A 27,777-nucleotide genomic window follows, 5' to 3' on the forward strand; every position below is an offset into this window, starting at 1 on the left:
GACCCTGGGCTATTCCCTTTGTGCCAGACATGAATGCACACATATTTTCTTATCCTCATTTTTCCAGTTTATTTTAATCCGGAGTGCAGTCTCATAATTCAACCCTCAATTATTACTATATTGTGGCTAAAGAAAGCCACTATACCTTACCAATTACTAAATTATGCCACTGCACTTCGAACTATGGACAATAAGACAAACATCTTTCCATTCTCATTTTGACTTGAATGTAAAAGTAAAAGAACTTAAGCCCTAAACAGTTTGTGCGCAATTGGTTCTGCGCTTACAGTTATCATTTTAGCTATGTAGAGTATATGAAAAACATCGTAAATGTAAAGTCAATGTTAATGAATCCAAGTAAAAAATAATAAAAACAAAAGTAAAGTATGCATAATAAACACAAAAGAAATGTTAAAGATTCAATATTCAAATTCAAAACGAGTAAATATAACTAATTGATACTAAATTGAAGCATAAAAACTCAAAAATTAAGTGTAAAAAACAAGTATAACTGTAAGTTAATTCAAATAAACAAAGTAAAGAGCAATAACCAATAATAAAACTAGGTAAAGATGGCATCAAAAACACAAATAAATGTAGATTAACTCAGATAACATAATAAAATGTGAACCACTAATATACTAAGTAAAGATTGCAACACAAATTAAAGTAACATACTCCAAATAAAACAAGTAAATGTAACTAACCAATAATAAACTAAGTAAAGATTGCATAATACACACATAAATGTAATTAATTCAAATAAAACTAGTAAATGGAAATAACTAATAATACAACTAAGTAAATCATGCATAATAATTCTTGATAACAATTTAAATGAATTTTTCCCATCTTCATCAGAGGTGCTTGAATTCTCGTTTACTAGTTGTAAATTCATTACTGTCTTGTAACGTAAGTCCTGATAATATTCTTGTTAATTTCAAGTAAATTTTTCCATCATCCTGATATTTTAACTTTCATTTGGTTCTCTAACCAGACACCTACGCATCATTTACCCACTAACCTCTAATTAAAATTGATTCAGTATATGTTATCATGTATTTCTAATGACTGCATCTAGTTGTTATCCTAAGATAAATTAATGCCTTATTTGTAAACTTAATAATCTACTTTTTGATTGTAGTGCTGTACATAATTTATTTATTCTGTATTCTTATTCTGACAAAACTTTATTAAATTCCTTATTTAGCTTAATCCCATGCCTTAATCTAATTTGGTTCCCATTTGGTTGATCAACAGAATCTACATATAATTTATGATTAATTGTTTTGTTCATCCTTTTATAAGGATTCTAAATTCCTTTCTTTTGTAGTGATTTCCTGTCTCCGTCATATTTAGGTACCTTTTCTCTCCCTCCTAATGATAACGAGGTCAAATATTTTCTTTTTCTACAAATCCAAAATAATTCTCCAATCGATATTATTTGATCTTCAAATATCTTTAATGTATATGTTTCTCTGATTTGATTATATTATTCTTCTAATAGCATTTCTTTTCTCACTTTTACACCTTAAGTTATACTTTTTGATGACTTCATAATAGATCTAGAGGTTTTTTAGTTGATTCATTCAAAATTCCTGTTATAAAGCATTTCCTATTTAATTTTCTTAAGTCTATAATTCCATAAGGCTTATATTTTGTTGAATGTAATCTTACTGTACCATTCAGAATTTTTACTGTACCATTCTGAAATATCTGTCCTTACTTTTTTTATTTTTAATGTTTTGTTATTTACTACCATTGACACAAATTTCCAAATTGTGGCCTACAAGATGTATTTTTAAACTCAGAATTTCCCAAAAGACCTAAATATTATCCAGATAAGTTGACCTTAACTTTTCCTCTTATTCATAAGAATTTTTGTTGAATTATTACCTTTATCATATTTATGTGGACTTGAAATTGTTATTGCATTATTGAAATCTGGTTTAGTTTAAATCATAAAAAGCAACTTTGTGAGCATATTTCCTTAACTTACAATATTCCCCATATTTATCATTGTTATCTTTGGGATGTTTCCCATAAAATGTCCACCTTATGTTCTCTGTTCAATGTCTGTATGTTTTCAGTCTTTCTTTCAGAGTCTGTTCCTTTGAGATTATTGCAGATCTTTCACTGGGCCTCGTTTAAGGCAAAAGTCCATCGCCAGGAAGTTTTATTGACTGTAGCAATGAAAATCTTCTGTAGTAATTGGCTTTGTTCTTTAAATGACTGTAGCAATGCCAATCTTCTGTAGTAATCAGTTTCGTTCTTTTCAATTCAATTTCTTTTGACAATTTCTCTTTTTCACTTTTTCCTCTCGGTGCTCAAAACTTTGCTCTCCATCCGTCGGTATACTTGATTTGCTTTTACTTTGATTTGGTTTTGATGTTTCTTGTTTCATATCATGGCATTCTTTCTCCTTCCTACGAGCTCTGCTACATTGGCTGCTCCTCCCACTTGGACATTTCTGGGGCTGGTCTCATCCTTCTGTCTCCCCCAGTTAGGCCCCCTGTGGCCGTGTTTGGCCTCCTCCGACCTCTCGACCCTCAGATAAGCTAGATCATCTCGCACAAGAGTCATTTCGTCTCATCTCCTGCTCAACTCCTTTCAGCTTTTTCTGTACACAAATAACTCAATACATAGACAATTAGTTTGTTCATATAACACTTAATTCCAGATGTTTTTACAATACGCATAGGTCTATCGGCGAATATTTCATGCAGTGTTAAAGGTGTACGGTTGTTGGTTTACATGCTCATTAATACAAGGTAAAACATAAGTTCTGTTATGATTAGTATTTTCACACATTTTGTTAAGTATGGCTTTGATGATTATTCCTTTTCTATACCTTTTTATCTACCATCCTTTGTGATTATAGATGAAAGTCACATTTTTCTTCTCTCTTACCCGTCACATCAGTTTTTCCTTTTTTTTCTCAACTCAAAATCTTTATTCTTCTCATGAATCAAATAATTCATTTTCATTCCACTTATTTGCCCCATGTACATCTATGATAATAATATTTATGACTGAGATTTCTCACTTCTATACAATCTAAAAAGATCTCCTGACACTCTGAGGCCCTTTTTAGCTTCCACATCTGTTTGCCCATGCTGGCAAAATCAACTGTTCTCCTGTGTCCCTATAACTCAATAACAACCAATCATTTTATCAACTTTTTAGCATTAATCAACCAAATTAACTTTCCGCATGTTGGAATAGTAGTTCATCCATTCTAAACCTGTATAATATTTTCCCTTATAATTAAATACGTAAATGCAAGTATCTACTTCTTATGCAAATCATAATTCACAGTAAAAATGTTTATCAAATGGAGAAACACTTGTAAGCAAAGTATGTGGTTTTTTGGATCATCAATCTTTTCTTGTCATTAATTGCTCTTAAATCGTGACTAGATACAATTTAGATTTATTTCCTTAAATCGTATGTTTGTTACAATAATTAGTTATTTATTTTTTCTATTCTCACAGCTTTTTCTTGTTTACCTTTTATAGTTTCCTATGGTGTTTTTTCAATTTATTTCTTTTATCTATTTTATTTTCCGTTCTGCCATAGCTGTTCTATGCCATTTGTATTTGCTTTTTAGCTTAGTACCATCATTGTAGTTCTAAATTCCTCTGTAGATACCAAATTCAAACCCCCCAATTTTCATTATGCATTTCTTCCTGTCAGATTAATAGGAGTCTGATTTGATTTCAGAAAAGGTAGTCACACCTAACAACATACGTTCTTGATCAGCCTTTAAATTTGTCTAGCTGATTTTCACCTAAAGATTGTATGTGTCCCTACAGTTATAAGGACCTAGCCAAACATTGAACGGCTGTTTACTCTTTCCCCTCTTTCACTCAAAGGCTCGTATGAAAATGAAAAAGTATAGTCCAGTTTTTCTCTTGTCTCCAAGAACAATATTGTCTTTGTGAGTCTTTCTGGACTCCACTCAGTCTTTTTTCTGAACATTGTTTCAGAACATTGTGCAGTGCCCCCATCACTGCTTGAGATCAGTTATAGTCCCATTCATGTAGGATGTGTTCTCAGTCCAGTTTATGAGTTCTCCTCTCTTTGCAACTCCAACACTTTGATGTCACACAGTTTTTGCCATTGTCTTTTCATCGCCAGCTTTTATTCACTTTCTTGAATGTCAAAGGAGGAGAGCTTTCAGCTTTTCAATGTTCAACCTAACCCATTGCAAAACATTGCCGTCTAATCCAAAATAAAATTTATTCTGTGACCACCCTCAACCACCAGATGAAGACTCCTTTCATTTTGTAATAATTTATCTTTGTATAATTTATCTGTGTCATTCACCTTTTAATAATTTTCCTGTCCTTTTTATTTTTCTCTTTATTTTCACCTTTAATAACTTGGTCTCTACTTTTTTTCTCTAATTTGTTGTTTTTTCTTTTCAAAGCTTTACTTCTGTCTTCCTGCTAGATTTTGCTTAATCCCACAATTCCCTCGAGCTATGGGAGTTGACCTTCCCCCTCCCTTTCTCTCTCTCTCTCTCTCTCTTTCTCTCCTTCTCCCTTTGAACATTTCTTTGTCTGTTAATTATCTCCTCTTATCTTTCATTAGCTTATATTTTTATTTAGTTGTATTTCTCCTCACACAATGCCACATCAAATGTTTCCTCATTTGAACTCCAATTATTTTATTTTCTAATTCTCCACACAACAATTGTTTAATCCTTATTTTTCCATTAATGTGACTGCCATAATCTTTTCTTTGCAATATAACACACCTTATATTTTATAATTATTTCTAATTTAACCACTTCACAAACTCATTGTTTTTATTTATCCAATTTATATATTCTCCAAATAATTACTTAGATTTCCAATGTGTCTTTAAAATAAAATTTCCTTTATAATATTTTGTAGTGTTTTGTCAAATAGAATCAAATACCTTCACCAACATCTGTCCTTTTTTGGACTAGCAATCTTTTCCTATTGAGCACAATTTTTTTATTTTAATCAATCATTTAAACAAATTATTTAATTTCTAGAATTAGCTGTATACTTCACTGTAATAACTAATATTTTTGGCTACAATACCTCAGAACCACAATGTCTTCAAATCTAATCTTTAATACCCAGCATTTATAACTGTCTCTTATCCGTATACTCATATTCACATACTTTCAAACTTTATCTCCTTTTTTATAGTTTTAAACAATCTTCACTCCCGTAACACAACACCTCTCTGTGCTCTCTACAGAGCAACAGAAGAAAGACACACCCACTGCTCACTCAGCCCCCACTCTTTCCATCTCATACATTCACACACAGACTCTATATATTACAGACAAATTGCTTTCTCACAAAAATAAAATAAAACAACTCTATCTAGACTACCTGGCCAAGTTCATCTTTCCACTACACTTCAGTCGACATGGAAAAGATTCACTTACACAATTTACCAATCCGACATGACAAATAAAACAAAAACAATATCTCTCATCAGCCCGGGCCTTCCAACACAACAAGACAAATAACACATAGACCGTACCTGACCTGCAGGACTTAATAACTCTTCTCTCCGAACCCCAACGTGTCTGCCCCGACACGGTAACACTCAGGTTCGCGAAACTTCTTAGGCATTTTCTCAACTTAACATTAAATCTTTATCCAAGCCACTCAACGACAAAAATAAAACTCATTCACACAATAAACCATCATCTGTCCTAGCACACATTCCTTTTGAAAATGAAACCCTTTATTCTTATCATTTAATCTAGTAATCTTTTAATTTCCCCTTTTATTCTTAAATTTGGAAGAGCATTTGTGATTTGACCCCCACGAGCCATCTCAGGTGAACAATACAATCTTTAAACAAGCAAAACTGCTCATCTCTGTAGGTGGCCACCTGATTGCATTGTCCATTGAGAAAGCCAGCTGTGGTCTCAGGTTCTGTGCTCCTTTTGATGTCCCATCTGGTGTCAATTGTTTTTACCAAACCTTAAATTTCAAATGTATGTTTGATAACCTATAAACCAAATTGTTAACCCAACCATTTTTCAGTAATAACCAATTAGCATTTATTTATTTATTTTTTAGGGCTCATTCTTCCACACTCTAACACAGTAATTTACCCTATACTCACAGGATATACCCCCCTTAACAGCCCAACTGCCCAAGGGAAAGCCTCTCCCTGTTTTACCAGATACACGTTCACATTTTTCTCACTAACACACATTCTGCAGCTGCATACACACTCAAAATTCAAACACATAGAGTATATCGTCGCTGTCCGATGAAACTCACGTATGTTCATTTTGCCGATTTTGAGATTTTTCGACAGATTGAATGTCCAGGTTCATTTCCATATACAGTATGCGTCACATACCTAAATAGCCAATGAAAACTTGTGAAATCATGTCATCTGATTTTCACGTACCCGTTTGGTGTCAAAGCTGTCAATCACGCCGCATATCTTCCGCCTGTGAAGCATCTCGCCGGTCTCGTAAAGTTTCATCGAACCTCAGCACTGGATATAGCCGAATAAACATGACAATGACTTTCCTTCGACATAAACGTTTCCCCCGGACGCCAGACTAACATTTATGAGTTACTTAATTACGGTAGGACTGTGCAAACAAAGTATCTGTCTAGCATTGGTGATATTTACGCTGGGGATGTCCCCACAACTTTTTGAAAGCATTTGGTTAAAATGTTCTGAAAAATCAAGCGATGCTTAAGACTGGTTTTGTGGTCTAGTGTCACATATGTTGCGTTGTATGCTTATGGTGTGTTTTCTTGTACATATGTAATGAAATTCATTGTAATCATTTATTAAACGCGCATTCCGGCCACGGTCTGTATATCAAATGCATATGGTCAAATAGTTCAATTAGTGCAGCTGTCAAATAAGGCTCATGTTTTTGTTAAATACTGCAAGTTACATCCAACATTATCGGTGCACCCGTTTGCTTTATTTTAGCTGCGTCACCTTAGCAGCTCCACTCCATCCAGCTGGCTCGCTGACGCTCGGCAAATGTTCGTTGAAGAGACACAGATGTTTTAAGAATAAAACCGCTTCATGCAGTGTTTTTAACGATTTAATGGCCAGGTCCGTATGTTTTGGACATGACCCCGGTCGGTGTTAATTCGTCTCCCGGTAGAAACCTCCTAAACTAAAAACACTGAGCAACCGGAGGTAACGCTTAGTTGTAAACACACACTACATTAGCTGCACGCCGTTATTTCCTATGTTATTTCCAACACGGATTTGTTGTTCACAAAAGCAATTTCATGGAAATATAATAGACTTGCATACAGTTAACCAGCTGAATTGTCAGGCACTGATAATAACTTAAACGAGGGCTTGTTCTAGTTTACGTTACTGCTACATATTTGCCATGCTATACTAAATGCTTTAATATCATTAATATAATATGGAGAACCCGGTCTGGCCGCCTTTCAGCGCTGTGACACCGGCAACGGTAAATGGCAGCTAGCCCAGCTTTTATTTTGAAAAGAGCTTATTGAGGGGGCGTGGCATCAATTTGAAGCAATACTCCTGATTGGCTGACGACACGCGTGGATCGTAGTGACAAACTCTGCGGAAAGATAGTGCCAAAAAGATCTGTAGACGTGTGCAAAAGGATCCGTGAATGCCCTGTGATCTGCAAACACAGATTCAACACTTGCATTCTGAACTTTGCACAGAATGTTTAAGAATGTCTTTTTACAATGGTTGGAAAATACAACTTAGACTGTGTTTGTTTGCAAATTTGTGAGGAGGGCATTTGTAGATTTTTTTAATGGAAAACAGCGAAACGGTTGTGCCAAAATTCTGAAAACAAATGCAACACAATCTCCAAACAAATAATGACCCTCATGCGCAGACAAATCACTTTGCATTCATTTAAATTCTGGTTGTCAAGTACAAGTCGATGATTTCTATTTGTGAATCATAAAGAGTTGGTTTACGGATTTTAAATCTATTTGTAAATCGCATTTTATATTTGTATGTCATGAAGAGTCTGTTCGTGGATTTTTATATATTTGTAGATCTCGTTTTACATTTGCGGATCATGAGGAGTTTGTTTGCAGATTTAGAACCCATTTACAGATTTGTTTCGTGTTTACAAATTGTAGTCTCTTCATTTTCAACGATTATGGCATTATTTTGTCACAAAAGCGAAACAATAGTGTCAGAATTCTGAAAACAAATGTGACACAATCTACAAATAGAAAATGATTTTCGTCTGCAAAAAAGTCACTTTACATTCATTCAAATTCTGGTTTTCAAGTACAAGTCACTGATTTCTTTTTGTAAATCATGCTTTATATTTGTGGATCACAAAGACAATTCGTAGATCTTGTTTTACATTTGTGGATCACGAGGAACGTGTGTGTGGATTTTTAATTTATTTGTAGATTGGGTTTTGTGTTTACAAGTTGTAATATCTATTTGTGACTTTTAGTCTGTCCATTTTCAATAATATTGGCATCATATTACCCCCATAATGGTACTCTTATTCATGAATGAATGCGCACCACACTATTAGCCTGCCAATCGCATAGCCATCATGCTAGGTAAACTTGCAAATGCCAAATGAATGTTTTGATTCACTCCTCATTTAGTGAGTAGTGATCTAGTTTCTACCTTTGCACTTGCTAGCCTCAAAGCACCTGAAGAGTAACTGCTTGTTCATCGTATACAACCTCCTGTACAACTTTCAACCAACGTTAGTGTGCATGGAAGGTGGCAATGCACCCGTCCCGTGAAACACGGAATCGTCCCGTATTTACAGGCAAAATTATGCGTATCAAATCAATACGCGATTTGTCCCGTATTTTACATACACTCTTAAAACGAATGTGTTAAATTGAGATATCTTTCTTATAAGGACAACACATCTAGTGTTTTATTTACATGAACTCAAAATCAATACGAAATAAAACATAATGTGTTGAATAGTTTAACACAAAACAATGTGTTAAAATTAACACACCCAGTGTTGTTCCAAACATAACACGTGTTAAATTGTGACATGTGACAAGAATTTCACTTATAAAAAAAGTAGGTCTGACATGCTCCAATAGTCATCTCTAGTCCTTTCATTCATTTCAGAAAGCCTCTATAGTCTATTTTCCTTATGTTTCAGGTAAGCTTAAGCTTCTGATTGCAAAGCAGTTGGGGAGTTTTTGAATAAATCAAGTCCAAGTGAATGACATCAGAGGAGCGCAAGAAAAATTCAAGACAGCTATGAACTTGACAGAGAACCTTCCTGCGCCTCGTCCATTAATTGTATATAGCAGGAAAAGTTAAGTCTTCTCAGCATGAGAAATACAAGGTGTGTGACCATGTGAACTGACTGAAATGCGTGTGTCTCACTGTGAATGCGTGAGACTGGAGTATTTTTTTCCCCAATACTTTTTTGAGTATCAAAGCATATGTTTAATCTATAATTACTAAGTTATGGGTGTTAATTTAATAAGTTAATAAAAATATGGTTCTCATCACAAATTCCTCCAAAGCTTATTTTTTGTGGTGGTGGTTGAGGAGATTCCCCCTTTTATATGTAAAGCGCTTTGATTGTTGCAGAAAAGCGCTAAATAAGTGTAACAAATTATTATTATTATTATTATTATTATTATTATTATTATTATTATTATTATTATTATTATTATTATTATTATTACTTTGTTGCCCTATTTATTATTGGCATAGCTGTGTATTCAATATAAACACTTAAGTTGTGATATTGAGAGACTGAGTGCATCTGTTCACACTGATTTCAATAGCAGCTATCTTATTATAATGGTATCAATGTTAATATTTTTATGAAAACAAAAAAACACATTTAAGTTATGATATACCACCACTGGCACGTACGACATCGGGACTGTGGTCACCGTAGCCCCGACGTGTGTGGCCCCCCGCGCTGCTGCAGCTAGGCGTCCCTTATTTTTCTGTACTTCCTCCATGCACATGTCACAAGGTGACGATCTTTTAGGGGCGGAACCAAAATTTGGGAAGTTTGGTTCTGCCCGGAAGTGTTCCACCCGGACCGGAAAGAGAGAACACCGGAACTTCCGGTAGCGCCGCGAGGAGGAAAATCGGCGGATTGAGCACAGCTGTGCCTAGTTAACAACAGCGGTCGGTGATTGGAGGATACGCCGAACAAGATGGTACTTAAGATCAACTTTAATCACAGTTGGGGTGCTTTTTGTGACTGTTGGGCGTTGTGACTGTTGTCATTGTGTGGGTTCACTTGACGCGCTACTGGTGGCGGTCGGACTCTCTCTCTCAAGCTGAAGTTATACATTGGAAGTAAGTGTGAACCTTAAGGGCTGAAAGACGAACGGAAACTATGCATATGAAGATACATTAAGAGAAGAAGAAGCGGAGTTGTGTGAGTACCAACTGTGAAGAAATTGTGGAAACATTTGGAAGTGAGACACTGTTGCAGAGCTTACGTTGCCGGTCGAGTAGATCAGAGCAGAGGGAGAGAGATAAACCCTTTAAAGTATCGAGTGAGTAACAGTATTGTTGTACAGACACTGTGTATTACTAACCTGTCTTCTAGCAAACACCCCCGGGAAACGGAGAGCGGCCCTACCCCTAAGGAAGCGTGGTGGGCGAGCCGAGGATCCTTTGGATTGAAGCCAGCCACAGTGACGAGACCACCACTAAGGCCGCGAGGTCCATCACCAATCGGACTTGGGCAAGGTGGGCGAAGACGGGCGTCCTTTGTGTGCACACGATTGTGGTGGGTGAGTCTTTGTGCTGTGAGAAATTTCACTCTAGCGTGGTGCTGTGTATGTTTGCTGTGTATTGCTGTGTGTGTCTCGTCAGACAAACCCCCGCCTTCATACACTTTGTCTGGGAGAACGAAGAGGCTGTCGGCCCTGGTGGAAAATTATTATATTGTACGTTGTGAGTGTGCTTCTAGTTACGAGTGACGGAGTGGTGCCCTGAAACAAGCGGTTGGGGGTTGCTGAAGAGCGGCGGTGAAAAGCTGGGAAACTAGTGGAAGTGTGAGTACGACTAGGGAATGTTATTGTGGATGTTTTAACCTACGAAATACTTACTGTTGCAGAGAACGTGGTGTAGGGAATCCCGCCCGTCCCGAGGTCCCTACAAAAGGGCGCCCCTGTCCGGTGGAAGATCGCCTAACGGTGACGTGAGAGGGCAGCGCTCGGCCTTGGTGTGACGGTGCGACGTGTACACCCCTCTGTGACCAACGCGCTCGTCGAGAGGGTCCGCCCCCGACGTTACATGGAAAACTACATGTCCCACCTGACACATTGAGAGAAATAAAGTTACCGTAAGTCCGCAGTGCTTACCTGATTCAACTAAATAACCCCCAGGTCTGTGATCCATTCTGAAACAGGAGGGCACCGCACCCAGCTGCTACCTGCAAATAGAGAGAAAGGGAGAGAGTGAATGCCAGAGAAAACGAGCCGAACCAACCTCATACTTACCGTAGGCTGTATGCAGCGAAGAGGTGAGAAAGCCAAGTTGAACTAACTGTGTCTTGTGTCCCAGCGGCTGTCTGTGGAGAGAGAAAGAGAGAAAGTGAACGCCAGAGAAAACGAACAGAACAAACCTCATACTTACCGTAGGCTGTATGCAGCGCAGAGGTGAGAAAGCCAAGTTGAACTAACTGTGTCTTGTGTCCCAGCTGCTGTCTGTGGAGAGAGAAAGAGAGCAAGTGAACGCCAGAGAAAACGAACAGGACCAACCTCATACCTACCGTAGGGTGTATGCAGCGCAGAGGTGAGGAAGCCAAGTTGAATTAACTGTGTCTTGTGTCCCAGCTGCTGTCTGTGGAGAGAGAGAGAGAGAGAGTGAACACCAGAGGAAACGAACAGAGAAAGGTACGCAAGCCGCAAAGAGTCCATTCACCAGTCACACTAATAGTTTATTCTGCCTCCTGGAAGGATTAAGGAGGGCGCCACGGATAGCAGGGACCAGGCCGGAGCTTGACATTCCCTTCCCCCGGCTTACGGTGATTTGCACCCCCGTTGCCCCCTGCCCCTGTCTGGCCGTGGCTGTAGACTCCCTGGAGGGAGGAGCCAGAGAGACTTTTAGCTTTAAATTGCCCTTTCCCCAATTCCCCATTCCTTTTAAATATTTAATAAATAAAGATTGTTTTAAATTTTACCTACTTCTCAACCTCGAGGTGGAAGTTGAGAAGGGGCATGGCTTTAGTCAAAGCACAGCCAGCCCCTGGGCGTGACACACACTAACGTTGGTTGAAAGTTGTACAGGAGATTGTATATGATGAACAAGCAGTTACTCTTCAGGTGCTTTGAGGCTAGCAAGTGCAAAGGTAGAAACTAGATCACTCACTAAGTTAAGGAGTGAATCAAAACATTCATTTGGCATTTGCAAGTTTACCTAGCATCAGTGGCGGTTCTACACGGTGCCAAGGGTGGCCCGTGCCTCTGTAGACATGTCACTGGCCACCCCTGTGGCCACCCCGTGCTGACCAAATAAAAAAGTATAAATTTATTTAGATTTTACACACGAGCGCCAAAAGCGGAACTAATGCGACGCAAAGTTCTACACTGGCAAATTAGAGCCACGCACCCAACCACTGCACTGTTGCTGGCTGCGGGTGCTGCTCGGCGAGTGTCTCAATTTGTTCCCAATCTCCCGATGTTGTGAATGTGTATGCAGGTTCGGGCACTGGTAAGGACTCTAGCTCACTTGACATTGGGACACCACTTATTCTCCTGTGACATGGCTGCGCGTTGTGATCATTCACAGCTGTTACTCATCAACAACCGGAAAAACCAAAATCTCGCTAACTTTTTAAAGTTTACACATTGTAAAAAGCGCTGTAATTATGTTCTTAGATATACGTGCATAAAATTGGAGGAATATTATTAAATATTACATAAAAAAATCTTTACAATTTAAAATAAATATTATTTTAAATATTGAGTAGATTGTGGTCCCTAACTGTCTAGCAATGTGTGTTTATATTTAAACTAAGGGGCTGTCCACACGGAGACGCGTACCACTGTATACGCATAAATTTGTTATCGTATTGGCATTTCATCCACACGGATCCAGCGTTTTGGGAGACTGAATCCGCTATTTTTTGAAACCGGGTCCTAAAGTGGATAAATCTGAAACCGACACCCTTGCGGTTTCGTCTGTACAGCCAATCCGAATATTTTGTGAAGCCAAAACGTCATCACATCACGTGTCGGAAGCGTCACACGTAACAGCAGCAACAATAACGGCGGACTACGTGATTGTGTTCGTGCTACAGAAGCTACTAAAGCCTACTAGCTTTATTACAGCAAAATCTATTGCTTCTATGCAATTGTGGTGACCAACAAGCGATAATGGACAACACCATATGTTGGTAATGCGCATGCTCAAAGTCTTCTTCTTCGTGTATAGTGTATATCTGTGGCAGAAGTACAGCGCCCCATACTGGTCCGGCATATATACTACACCGCTTTCAGTCGGTTTCAGTGGTTTCGTGTTTACGGATTATTTTTTTAGAGCAAGGAAAAAAAATGATCGGATAGGGAATGCACGGCTTCGTGTGGACATAGCCTAAAACAAACGTTTGTCTTTATAAAAGTTTGCATTTCATAAAGTTTATTGAGTAGGCTCGCGTGATATTCGGTTGGAGGGCTTTAGAAAAGGTCACGTGATTTCCAGTAAGGGAACATAGGGACCATCGATGCTCACCGGTTTTTGCGTTGCATGGAATTTTTAGGTAACTAACGTTTGGCATAATGGCAGACTACATCCACAGTGCCCTGACTACTGAACAAGGGAGCTGATGAGACCCCAGCTCCTCTTTTGCACCTGCACTCACTCTTGTATTAAATAAATATGTATATGATTGTAAATTAAAATAAAGTTTAAGGGGTGGTTTCCTGGACAGGGATTAGACTAGTCCTAGACTAAAATAAATGTAAGAGCTGTCCAACCTCAAAAAAAAACTGGCAATGCCATAACTTAAAATACATCAGTGTCCTTGTTTTGCTTCAAAATGCACACAAGTAATGTTTTTAGTAAGGCATGTTTGTTAACTAGTTATATTTCCTAATTAAACTAAGGCATAGTCCTGTGTCACCAGGTGACTTTGTAGGGCAGGAACAAGAAGTGGCGGAGAAGGGTTCCGCTTGGGTATGGTTTCCACCCGGACCCGATTTTAAAGGCACCATTGTATTTCCTGGTCTCCCTGACAACAATAATTATGAGAAATGAGCAACAGGTGTGGCGAATCAGTGGAGCAACCCGCGATTGGAAGAGGGACTGAAGACAAGCACATAAAGAGGTCCAAGAAGCACAAAGGGAGGAGAGTTGTGTTCGGGCGGGAGTCCCTTTATGCCTTGGGCAAATGTAACCACATGCCCCGTCCCTGGAGGAGCGAAAGGGCGCCGTTGATCCGCGAATCACTTATGGTGTAAGGAAAGAGTGCGGCTGCCAGAAGAGGCGAAAAGGACGGGGCTGTGGAAATTAAAGGGACACTACACCGGGTGCTTGTGGTATACTTTGTATACGCTGTGTTGCTGCTTAGCAAACGGACCACGCTGGTTGGATCGCTCTCCTGGGGAAGAGAGGAAGAGACAGACAGCTGACGAAGGAATTCTGAGGGGTTTTCATTAGAGAAATAGTGAAGGCTCCGTGTGAAGCGAAGGTCCCCAGTCCCTGTCCCAAGTGGCCCTGGAGGCGAGAAGCAGACCCCTTTAGTTTTAAATTGCCCATTCCCCTTTCCCCTTTGCCCCTTTCCTTTTTAAATATTTAATAAAGTTTATTTTAACTGTAGTTTACTCGTCTGTCTGGTCATTGGGGTGGTCTTGGGAACCTCCTCGAGGTGGAAGAATTGAGAGGGGCGTGACCTTTAGCATATTCGGGTCCGCCCCCGGCCGTGACAGAATCTGTCACGGCCGGGGGCGGACCCGAATAAACTAAAGGTCACACCCCTCTCAGTTCTTCCACCTCGAGGAGGTTCCCAAGACCACCCCAATGACCAGACAGACGAGTGTACTATAATTAAAATAAACTTTATTAAATATTTAAAAGAAAAGGGGGAAAGGGCAATTCAAAACCAGGGTGTCCCCTCCTCGCCTCCAGGGCCACCCGGGGGAAAGACCGGGGACAGGGGCTCCTTTGGGGGCTCCGGCCCAATAATCCGTGGCGCGCTCCGCTTCTCAGGACTGGAGGATCCTCGTCCACACACGGAGCTTCACTTGTACAGGTAGGTAATTGCTATAAGCACAGAACGGTTTACTTCACAGGTTACGTTACTCACAGCACTGGGGATCTTCACCCACACAGAGCTTCCTTGCACAGGTAGGTAATTGCTATAAGCACAGAACAGCTTTACTTCACAGGTTATGTTACTCACAGTACTGGGGATCTTCATGCACACAGAGCTTCACTTGTACAGGTAGGTAATTGCTATAAGCACAGAACAGGTTTACTTCACAGGTTACGTTACTCACAGCACTGGGGATCCTCGTTCATACAGAGCTTCACTTGCACAGGTAGGTCATTGCTATAAGCACAGAACAGCTTTACTTCACAGGTTACGTTACTCACAGCACTGGGGATCTTCATGCACACACAGAGCTTCACTTGTACAGGTAGGTAATTGCTATAAGCACAGAACAGGTTTACTTCACAGGTTACGTTACTCACAGCACTGGGGATCTTCGTTCATACAGAGCTTCACTTGCACAGGTAGGTCATTGCTATAAGCACAGAACAGCTTTACTTCACAGGTTATGTTACTCACAGCACTGGGGATCTTCATGCACACACAGAGCTTCACTTGTACAGGTAGGTAATTGCTATAAGCACAGAACATGTTTACTTCACAGGTTACGTTACTCACAGCACTGGGGATCTTCGTTCATACAGAGCTTCACTTGCACAGGTAGGTCATTGCTATAAGCACAGAACAGCTTTACTTCACAGGTTATGTTACTCACAGCACTGGGGATCTTCATGCACACAGAGCTTCACTTGCAAACAGTGGATTTTCGCTACAGTGTTGGTGCACCGTATTCCTTCGCCCATCCACTCAGGCTGTCCGGGCGTCGTAGGGACTGGTGGGTCCGATGGCGCGGAGCCGAACGCTTCCCAAACTCCCCCTCCTTCTTCCACGACCGGGGTCCGAGTTGGGGCGAACTTTCGTCGGGGCTCCGCTCACCACGGGCTTCTGTTGGAGAGGTCAGTACGCACACAGCTACAACCCACAGTCCGCACGGTACACTCTTGGTAATACTCACTGGGTTTCGCCACTGTCTGCTCTATGGACGAACAAAGCTCTTGTTGACACACCCCGGGCACAAGGCTCAAATTTTCTCGCTCTCCTTAGGACCCAGGCCACAACGGATGTCGCCGTCTCGTGACTCGTCAGGGCCAGGCGGTTTGAACGCTACAAGCACAGCATACACACAGCAAGTAAAGCGTAAACACCATCAATCAGTGAAACTCACCCACAGCACTCTTATACAACTTCACGTGGTTTTTAGATTGCTCTTGCCGCCTGGCTACGACGACCTCGAGAGGATGGTTGGGCGATAACTGGACCGCAAATGAGAGTGAGATGTGTGTTATTCACAGGCCCGGCGTGTTGGTTATCACTCCTCTGGCTCACCTGCGCTTCCCTTTTCCCACAGGGCCACTGTTTTACTGGTGAACGGTGCTTCCTACCAAGTGCTTCGTCCGTGCTTCCGGTCAACCCGCGGCTCGCCCACGCTCTCCTCTCCAGTGGGGCCAGGGACCTCAAAAACACAAAGGCACACACCAAAACAACTCTTCGTACAAGTATTGCACAGATAAGTACCACAGCTGTTACTCACGCTTGGTTGTCAACAACTGCTATTAACTGCCCTCTTGATGGCTCTGTGTCCACTCTTTCTCAAATGAAACTCCACAATATTCCTTCGTCAGCTGACTGTCTCGTCCTCTCTGCCCCAGGAGAGCGATCCGACCAGCGTGGTCCGTCTGCAAAGCAGCAACACAGCGTATACAAAGTATACCACAAGCACACCGGTGTAGTGTCCCTTTAATTTCCACAGCCCCGTCCTTTTCGCCTCTTCTGGCAGCCGCACTCTTTCCTTACACCATAGGTGATTCGCGGATCAACGGCGCCCTTTCGGCTCCTCCAGGGACGGGGCATGTGGTTACATTTGCCCAAGGCATAAAGGGACTCCCGCCCGAACACAACTCCCTCTCTTTGTGCTTCTTGGACCTCTTTATGTGCTTGTCTTCAGTCCCTCTTCCAATCGCGGGTTGCTCCACTGATTCGCCACACCTGTTGCTCATTTCTCATAATTATTGTTGTCAGGGAGACCAGGAAATAACAATGGTGCCTTTAAAATCGGGCCCGGGTGGAAACCACACCCAAGCGGAACCCCCCTCCGCCACCCCCCGCCCCCGCCCCACACAGTCACCCGGCGACACCTGGCTTAAACTAATTCCTGTAACCACCCCTATAATCTTTAAATATCATTTCTTGCCATTTTTTAATCTGCCCCTCTGGTAAAACACTGGCCCCTCCTTGGCCCCCTAGTGAAATTTGTCTAGAACCGCCACTGCCTAGCATGATGGCTAATTAGCGATTAGCAAGCTAATAATATAATACACATTCATTCATGAATAAGAGTACCATTTCATTTTTTAATGTTTAATCTTCAGTGCTGTGAACTTGCTCAGCCAGCTATCCATCGAGTTGTGTGTCTTCATCTTACTCAAACATTAGAGTGTCCATGCTCAACTAAAAGCAGAGACGGCATCTATCTAGGTGAACCGAACAACGGTGTAATGATTCAGTTCGATTCCCAAGACAAGACGATGCTTACCCGACTGGCCAATAGGAACGTGGCCCCGCCCATGACACAATTTTCACAGAGAAAGCAAAATCCTGACACGAGAGCAAGAAATTGCATCGAGAGCAAAGAAAAGCGTTTTGATAGAAACACTTTTTTTTAGAGAAAATGTTTTCACACTAATAGCAAAAAACATATACTTGAGAGATTTTTTTGGCCACACCTACAGATGTTTATTATATACCATTGTATTTCTATATTTTTTGTGTTTATACATTCAAGAAATACAGTTAAACATATACATTTCATACATATGTTTATTTGCACTTAAACTTCTGTCATTATGACTTATTTCAGGCCCGGCGCCACGAGGGGGCAAAAGGGGGCATTGCCCCCTCAGATCTGATTTGTGCCCCCTCTGTTTTATTTTTGTATTCATGGTTACAAATAAAATTTTCATCATTTTGAGTTAAATAATAATTTAACCTTATCCCCATACAGGATTTAGAATGTTCAGGAACGTGACATTACTGCCAGATTCAAACGTCTTTCGCGTTGGTTGACGCTGAGTCAGACGGACAAGCTCAGCGCTGTCATATATCAACACTATGCAGTGTTTTCAAACTCATAATGTTTATTTTAGATTTCAGACATTTAAATACACATAAGCACTGGTAAAACAATAGCCTATATAGTTTGTAAAATACACCCTGATGTCTGTGGAAGCAGCAATAAAAATCTATTCAAATTAGATGATCATTTGCAAATAATAAATAGAAATTATTTTCAGATAATAATAATTTGCCGACGTGTGTTATTCATATCAGACAAACACAGTGGAAGTAACTATAAAGTTTACTCTATTGTTATATAGGTTATAATGATACCTGTTTGAAAGACGGAGATGCGCACCTGTCAAGCAGCTATTACATAACAGAGCGAGCAAGGCCAGAGACGAACATGCTGGAAATAATATATGGAATAAGTTGTGCATCTTTGAATAACTGTAAGAATACATTTCCTTTAAATATCATTTTTGTCATATAAAGTTTTAAGAGATAATAATGTTTTATCCACTTTAATTGCTTATCTAGACTTGTGGTTAACAGCGTGTTTGGCGCATTTAGCTTACCTCAGAGTTTATTTCAGTAATTTGCTGTTTCCGGTAATAATAATACAATTTACACGTCAATCCTGCTTCCTTGTCTATTTATTAATTTCATTATGCTGTTATGTTAAGTTATAGCCTATGGGGATATTAATTGCCATATGAGACGTCCATTGCCGTTATGCAAATTCTTTCGTCCAATATTCAAATCATATGCGGAATAATGTGTGCATCTTTGAATAACTGTACGAAAGTTCCTTTGAAAATATATATAATTATAATATTATATACGTTTTTTCAAAGTTTTGAGAAATAATGTAGTTAGGATATTTATTGTAGAAGTTTATTGCCGTTAAATGCTCTCGTCCATAATATGGAAATCACATAGGACAAAGGCTATATAATGTGGTGTACTGCACAGTTACCCTGGTAATTTTAATTTATATGTGGAGATAAATAAACCTTTGCAAATCTGCTGATTTAATTCATTCATGTCCTGACCACAGGCTAGAGATTTTAAACATCTTTAGGGGCTAATCACACCAAATGCGCTTTAAACGCTTGGAAAAGCAAGGCGCACTGTCTTTATTAAAAAAGAGCAGTGTGACACGGCTTTATATATTGCTAACCAACCACCTAGTCAGCTGTCTTGTCAATCAAATATTGAAGGGTGAGCGCTCTTTTGCTGTTAACTGTCATATTAGCAGAAACTTTAAAAAGAGGACGCTTGCTCTGACCTTGTTTGAGGGTGAGAGGTGCACAAACATGCAGGAGAGAGTGAGCGAGTGGAGTCCGGTTCTTCATAGCAACTGTAAACTTCACTCGCCAGAACGTAAGGTCCGCATCTCCCCTCATTCGATTGGACAATGGAAGTCGCGAATGACGACGGGCGCTTGCCCGCTCTTAGCGCTTCTTCCAAAGCGCGTGCTGCGGCTGGCGGCAAAAACCGCAAGGCGCTCGGCGTGCATATACAGCGGACAAACGCTCCCTGCCAATAGAATATCATTCAAAAAAGGCGCCTGGAACTGCCATAAACGCTTTTGGTGTCATTAGCCCCTAAATCCACACTTATAGTCTATCAAATAATATCTCATGATCTATCATCATTAGTGAATTTCTGGTTACCTGTGCTGTGCAGTTGCATATGGAGTGTTTTATGGACCGCTGCATTTAAAAATATGTCTTTTCAAAGCGAGATCTCAGTGTATCATTGATGGTATAAAGTTAAGCCCCCTCAACAATTTCACATGCCCCCTCAGTCATTTCATTCTGCAGCCGGGCCTGACTTTTTTGCTCTACAATTTCTGACTACCACTCGCCTGTGTTCTACCATCAGGTCACCTCTCAGACCCATACAATTATGGGCACGCTGCCAGTTCTTGTTCACACCAATTGATGTTTATTATATACAATACATTCAAGAAATACCGTTGAAATGTCTTATTTCTAAATGTTTATTTGTACTAGCGTTCAGTCGCACTATAGTCATTGTGACTTTTCAGGACCAACATTTCTGACTCCTGTTTTATTTGATTTTACTGTCATGTCTCTGATTGTTATTGCAAACTGCAGTTCATTCACAAAAATAAATGTTTAATAAAAAAAAACGAATTTTAAATAATGTGACATTTTGGCACTATGCATATATTTGTACTTAAGTATTGTTGACCTTTTATTGTAATAGCTATATACCTAATTATTACATAATTATTTTTATAGGCAACACTTAACAATTTGCAGGAGTATTAACATTTTTGGGCACAACAAAAATGGTGGTTCCTTGTTATACCCACCAACCCTCTATGAAACGAGTATACTGTTTAAAATGAGATCTTAACCTTAAGCCAAATCACAAAATACAACACATTTGGCAGGGAATTTCAGAAAATGTTAACAGAAAAAGTGCTTGTAAAAGAGTTGTTAAAAATACACATATTGGATCACCCAATACCTTATATTTAGCAAGAGCTTTAACTTTGATATAACATGTTCTATCAATAATATTTAATTTGATGTTGAGAGTGTTTATATATTAACTGATGATAAAATAATCTAATTCAATTAATTTGATTTAAAAAAAAATATGTATTCAAGTTCATATTATAACCAAGATATTGGTTTGTACAAAGAAAATATATAAACAAATGGGAATTATAATGACTATAACACTAATGCTCAGTTTGATTTTATCTAAAAAGATCATGGTTAGGGTTGCAAACTGTCTCGGATTAGCCGGGGCGTCATCTATTTTGAGCCTATTTTTTTTTCCTTAACGTCCTGTTTTTTTGACTGCTATGATGATCTTACCAGTGACTGGTACTACATTCTTGCGCTTCTGATTCACAGACTCTAAGTGTGTTCTAATTTAAGTATTTGATGTTGACTCAGAAAAACTACAGTCAACAGAATCTATGTTAGTTTTAGTTTGTCACACATTAAATTAACATGAAGGGGATAAAGTTTTTTACCCTTGTAAAAGTGCTTTATTTAAGACAGATATTAAAGGTAATGGTTCAATATGGACTACATGCAACAAACTATTAATAAACCTACCATGTTTGTTGCCAAGGCATAAGAGTTATAAATTAATATTTAAATGGGAGATTAGCTATCAAATACACTGTTTAAAATACACTGTATATACAAAACTATATCCGCACTGCTGCGGCAGGCCATCTTTTGTCCCGTATTTCAGAGTGAGAAAGTTGGCAACCCTAATCATGGTTCACATGGTCATACTGTCAAGCAGCTTCTCCTGATAGTGAGTTGAAGTAGTCTTTGTATAGTTGCTGCTGTTGGAACTTGAGCTGCTGCTAGTAATATCCAAGTTTTGTTTGCCAGTTAACCAAAAAGCATATGACTTGTTCTTCACTAGCGTGTAAATATCATAGGTATAAATAGGTATAAATACCTCTATTAATATCTGTTATTCTGTGTGACAAGTGAGTGTCAGAAAAGAAGCATAAAGTTTCGCAGCGCCACCTTGTGTACCGCGATATTTCTAATTTGCATTAGGCGCCATCTAATGTTCAGGGAGTGAATTATTTCCAGAGAGGTCCAGAACTGTCTGTTGTGATGGGTTTGATCTCTGAGCTGAATCCAGAGCAGCAAAACCTTCAGCTGTGATACCACAATAACTCAAGCTGTGGAGAAAAACAACACACTTTAGTTCAGACACTCAGATCAGATTTACTGAAAAACTTAATTGATTTCTCATTTCTTCCATATGTAAACAAATTATTTCATAATTACATATCTATTTAATATTTGGTAAGCAGTCATGTAATACACAGTTTAATGTACTAATCATTAATATTGACCAATCAGCATCTGTGTTTGACTGTCTGACTGTACTATATGTTATAATGATGATTAAATGCTATTTACATTTATGCATTTAGCAGATGTTTTTATTTAAAAATGACATGCAGTGTATTCAAGCTACATATTTTTTATTAGTATGTGTTCTCTGGGAATCAAACCCACAACTGTTATCACATTCCTCTACCAACTGAACTACAGGAACAATATTTACAAAAATAAACAGTTATGATATTTATTATATAAACAAAATTAAATATTGAGTGATGCATAAAATATAATGCACAGCTATAAAAACAAAGTTTAAAAGACAATCTTACTACAGTTTTTTCAGTTTACAGTCAGGATTCTTCAGTACATCAGAGATCAGCTTCACTCCTGAATTTCCAAATGTATTCAATGACAGATTCAGTTCTGTCAGGTGTGATGGGTTTGATATCAGAGCTGAACTCAGATCAACACAACCTTCAGATGTGACACCACAGAACTTTAAGCTGTAAAAAAACAACAACACCAGTTCACACTATTGGACTGTAAAATAGCCAATCGAATGATTATTATAAATTATATGAATAATATGCGGGGCCGATCCTCCCCATAGATGGTTTTAGCAGTAACAACATAAACAAACAGTTTTCGTGAAGCAAGCGTAACTTCCAGTAACTTCTGCAAAGGATCAATAACAACAGAATCCTTTTAGAGTAGTTTATTTCTGATAACAAGCAAAATAAACAACAAGGAGATTACCTTAGTTCAAATCATAGTTAAAGCATATCAAAACTGAGCTAATGTTACTGTGTTAAATGTGTGTTATATAATGTAAACAATGTTAACTACAAATCGACTGCCAAACCTCCCTTCACATAGCGATGATCCATAATCGCTGTCTCCCCTCATCTTTAGGAAACCAAAACAATTGTTATTTTCAATGAGGTATTTGTTCCAGAGTTCAGTTTAGCAACTAGTCAGACCAGTAAACAAATAGAGACCGGAAGTTAAGTTCCACCCAGACGTGTAACCGCGACAACGCACATGCGTCGAGTGAAACCGTCTATACATCCTTGATGTTCTACATCTCTAAAAAAATATATCTGGCAGTAGACCTTGTTTTCTAAATACCAATGTAACAGATTAATTGCTTTTCAGAAAATAATTGTCATAATTAGGACGAATTCTAATGGGTGTCACTGTGTCACATTTCAGTGATGACAATCGTCATAGATGTATAGGGATGGGAATTCTTAAGAACCGGTGCCCAGTGAATCGATTCCTTTGAATCGTTAGCATGCCTGCTTAACGATTCCGCTTATCGGTTCCGCTTGTTGCAAATGTTTCATGACGTCACACACACACACTGTGTTGTTTTGGTTTAGAACGCAGCAAACATTGCATCGAGGGAGAACGATCCAAAGTTTGGTTATATTTAGTGGTGGGCAGAGTGAGGCTTTGTGAAACACTGAAACAGTTGAATCAATAACTTGTACTTCACGCGAAAATACGACAATACGGCCGCGTTGTTCGCGTGTTTGATACACTATTACACAACAACACCAGCGAGTCAAACACCAGCAGAGCTAACGGGACGTCATCTGTTATTAATGCCGAAGGTAATGTGTTAATGTTAATGTGAGCGTCATTTCATTATTTAAACTTTTACTATACGGATAATCGATAATCTCCGTTGTCATTGTCCATCAAATTGATGACAGCCAGAGTCTGGCTGGCTCTCACACTGGCTCAGAGGCTGCAGAAATATCTTTCGTGCACCTCTAGCTAATTTAGCCTACTCCGTTTACAGAGGCAGGGAGGAATAAAATGATTGATGCGAGGATAAACAACTTTAACCGACCAGTAGAGGCAGACACTACTTAAGTATTTCTACTTAAAAGTACATTTTCAAGTATTCATACATTCCAAAGCATATTATCATAATTTTAAATCCACTACATTTCATAATTTCATAATTAATGCCTCTGAATTTCGGTAGGTTAATTTGCTGTATTTTGTCCAGCATCATGTCTTTTCAAAAGAAAATAGCAAATGCATGCATGACCAAAAGTTGCATGTTTTATGTCAGTCTAGTTCTGTTTTATTAATTCCTAGTCCTATCACATATTTACTGGTTGAGAAACACTGCCCTAGGCTATAGGTCCCTGGACTTTAAGAAGTAGCTCACCTACTTTTAAGTTTGTTCTGAGGTTGCTACACATAATGTGTGTATACTCTGATCTGTGTCTTCTGAACAGATATTAAGTAAGGGATAATGTAGAGGCAGCCGGTAGTTATTGGGAAATAAGCCCCGACAGTGTGATCAGGACCCGACGCAAAGCGGAGGGTCTTGTATCACACTGAAGGGGCTTATTTCCCAATAACTACCGGCTGCCTCTACATTATCCCGTTTATTACACGGCTACTTGCCACATAAGAAAAAAACTGGACATGAATATGAATTTGAAACATTTTATTGTCATATTTGTTTTAAATTAACATTTTTATCCTTCCGCGAAACTTTGTACAGATGCATAAAATGATCGTAATACCTTATTAAGATCCTCTGCTTCATACTTGTCTCCATTTTTTCTCTTTTAGCCAGTCTTTGAGAAGTTTTAATGCCCATTCTGTATTTTTTTGTGTGTTGGCTTCGTAGCTGTCATGCTCTATTTTGTCAAGTTCAGTCTCAGTAAGCTCTCTGTGTCTTGTCGTGGTTGTCGAGTGTTTGTCACAAGATGGCGCCAAACAGACAGCAATCTTTATTGATCTTTATTGGCGCGGAGCGATTTTACTCGTGCAAGTAGTGCGGGCTATGCGTTATTATTTTGGAGCGGTTATTATTTGAAAAGAACGAACCTGCAAATGTCTCAACTGACCAATCAGAATCAAGCATTCCAAAGAGCAGTGTAATAAAGTGAGTTAATACAAACATACAAATTTGTGTTTATTTCTTCACCCAATGAGAATCGATAAGAGAATCGTTAAGGAATCGGATCGATAAGCAGCATCGATAATGGAATCGGAATCGTTAAATTCTTATCAATTCCCATCCCTATAGATGTAGTTTTGAAATAAATCTTTTATGTTCATCTCGCTTGCCATTAACTTTTGAAAACGGATCATATTCCTTTATGTGCCAAACCACTTGACTGATGAGGTTGTTTAGAGTGTTTCCAAATCTTTTCTTGGTACAAACATTACAAATTTTAAACGTATTACCTTTTTAGACACCTGCTAGATAAAAGTGTTAGACCGGTAATAATTTAGTGAAGCAATTTTAACAGCAGCTAGAAAAATATTCTTGAGAGTTTAGCGCCATCTCATCGGCTCTTCTGATATGATTTAATGGAGACTGAAAATCAAATTACTTTATGTGATTTTCATCAGATTATGACCAATCATTTGGAGCAGGGCAGGCCCTGGGCATAGGCGGAATAGGCAAATGCTAAGGGCGCCGCCGACCCCTTGGGGCGTCCGTGCGCCCAAATTATTATTTTTATTAATACAGTATATGTGTAAACACATTTAACCATAAATAATTAATTTTTTTACAAGAAAACAGCACTTATTAATGAATTATTAGTAGCATAGTATCTCGAGAGATCGTGTTCGTTAAATAGCTCTGTACTGCAAGCAGCAGTTTAAAATATAAACCCAAAATTCAGCGAACGTCAAGAACAAGAAAACGGAAACAACAATCAGACCGAGACGCAGAATTTACATAATGTTACCATGTTTAAATTTCAATGTTTCTGGACAGAAATGCCAACTTGTTTACTTTGTTTGGTATTAAAAAGCTGCGCGGAGTGCTGCTGGCTGCTCGCCGCGGTGCTGAAGACGCACGAAGTACTGGTATGCAGAGATATTTACGTGCAACGTATTGGAAACTATTATTCGTTATTATATAATTATTATTATTTATTTTACTTTTTTATTTCCACTTCACTCTTTCTCCGCCATTGACGAGATATCTCCTCAATCAAGAGAAAACACTTCCCCGCCAATGACGAGATTTTCCGTCTTTCCGCAATACCGCTATTATCCACCAGGTGGCGCCCTTCCGCAACTTTTTAAAACCGGTATTGTCGTATGGCAAGCTGCTGCATGTCCGTGTCTGTTTTAAAGATCGCTCTGAATGGGATCTCTATGAAAAGTCTGTCTCAAAAATGGAATTATCTCTGCTTTTTGCTCAAAATGTGGTGTTTTTGCAGAAACCTACCCATATTCAAAAGCTGATTACAAAAGCACTACTAAAGGTAGGATGAAACTTTTTTTTTTTTGTTTGAAAGCAGAGGGTCTGTTCTTTCATTTGGTATATTGTATGTTTATATATTTGAAGAAGAACATTTTCTGGAAGGCATTAAACTTTTGTGAAAATCATGAAAAACGCTGGCGCTGGCTGGCAACTTTTTAAAAAACCGCTGGCGGTGAAAGAGTTAAGAAGAGTTATGGAATTTTTATTTCAATATTTCTCTTTATATAAATACTATTTTGTACTTAAATCTATAATTTCGTTATTTTACTAACCCAACTCATCTTCGCTTTCCGATAGATTGCATGTAAATATCTGTGCATATGTGCCACCAGTACTCCGTCAGAACGCGTCTTCAGCACCGCGGGGAGCAGCCAGCACTCCAATGCGCAGCTTATTAATACCAGACAAAGTGAACAAGTTGGTATTTCTGTCCAGAAACATTGACATTAAAACATGGTAAATTCCGCGTCTCGGTCTGATTGTTGTTTTCGTTTTCTTGTTCTTGACGTTCGCTGAATTCTGGGTTTATATTTTTAAACTGCCGCTTCAGTGCAGTAGCCTAGCCACAGAGCTATTTAACAATAAGCACAATCTCCCGAGACACTATAATATGCTACTAATAATTCATAGATAAGAGCTGTTTTCTTTATATTTTAAGTTAATTGTACAGTGTTAAAACATGTAAAAAAAAATAGGGCTGGGCATAGATTAATCTAGATTAATCTCATACAAAATAAAAGTAATTTTTTGCATAATATATGAGTTTGTGATGTGTGTAAATATTATGTATATTTATACACACACACATACATATACATACATTTAAGAAATGTTTTATTTAAATATCGTTTTTATTTATAAATAATTTAGAATATATTAAAATATAAATAAATATATATACACATGTAAATGTTTCTTAAATACATACATGAATGTGTGTGTATTTATATATACATAATAATTACACACAGCACAAACTCATATGTTATGCAAAAAATTACTTTTATTTTGTATGAGATTAATCTATATTAATCTATGCCCAGCTCTAAAAAAAAAAACAAGATTTTAACAATGTCAAGATCAAATGCCTGACAGGGTAGTGTGTGTGTGTGTGTGTGTGTGTGTGTGTGTGTGTGTGTGTGTGTGTGTGTGTGTGTGTGTGTGTGTGTGTGTGTGTGTGTGTTTCCAAAATATTTTCAAGATAAAGAAAAACAAGACAAAGCTGTGCAGTTTGTTTCTGTGTAAGTTTATGAACAAAATGCTCGGAACACAATTTTCTGTGATTAGGGGCACCAGGTGAAATCTTGCCTAGG

At 38.7% G+C, this 27,777-nt stretch overlaps 1 protein-coding gene across 1 annotated transcript in view; it reads right to left on the reverse strand.

The window, feature by feature from the left end:
* Positions 1-20,828: 20,828 nt before the first annotated feature.
* The window catches only part of LOC129427289 (protein NLRC3), a 90,455-nt gene continuing 83,506 nt past the window's right edge, over positions 20,829-27,777 (reverse strand). The window contains exons 10-11 of the mRNA XM_073875840.1: positions 22,539-22,712; positions 20,829-22,040 (exon numbers count right to left, since the gene is read on the reverse strand). Coding sequence (XP_073731941.1) covers positions 21,920-22,040; positions 22,539-22,712 — 295 coding nt within the window. The 3' untranslated portion in view covers positions 20,829-21,919. The remainder of the gene's footprint in view (positions 22,041-22,538; positions 22,713-27,777) is intronic.

This window comes from Misgurnus anguillicaudatus, chromosome 14, assembly GCF_027580225.2.
Source record: "Misgurnus anguillicaudatus chromosome 14, ASM2758022v2, whole genome shotgun sequence".
In the NCBI taxonomy this organism is placed as follows: domain Eukaryota; kingdom Metazoa; phylum Chordata; class Actinopteri; order Cypriniformes; family Cobitidae; genus Misgurnus; species Misgurnus anguillicaudatus.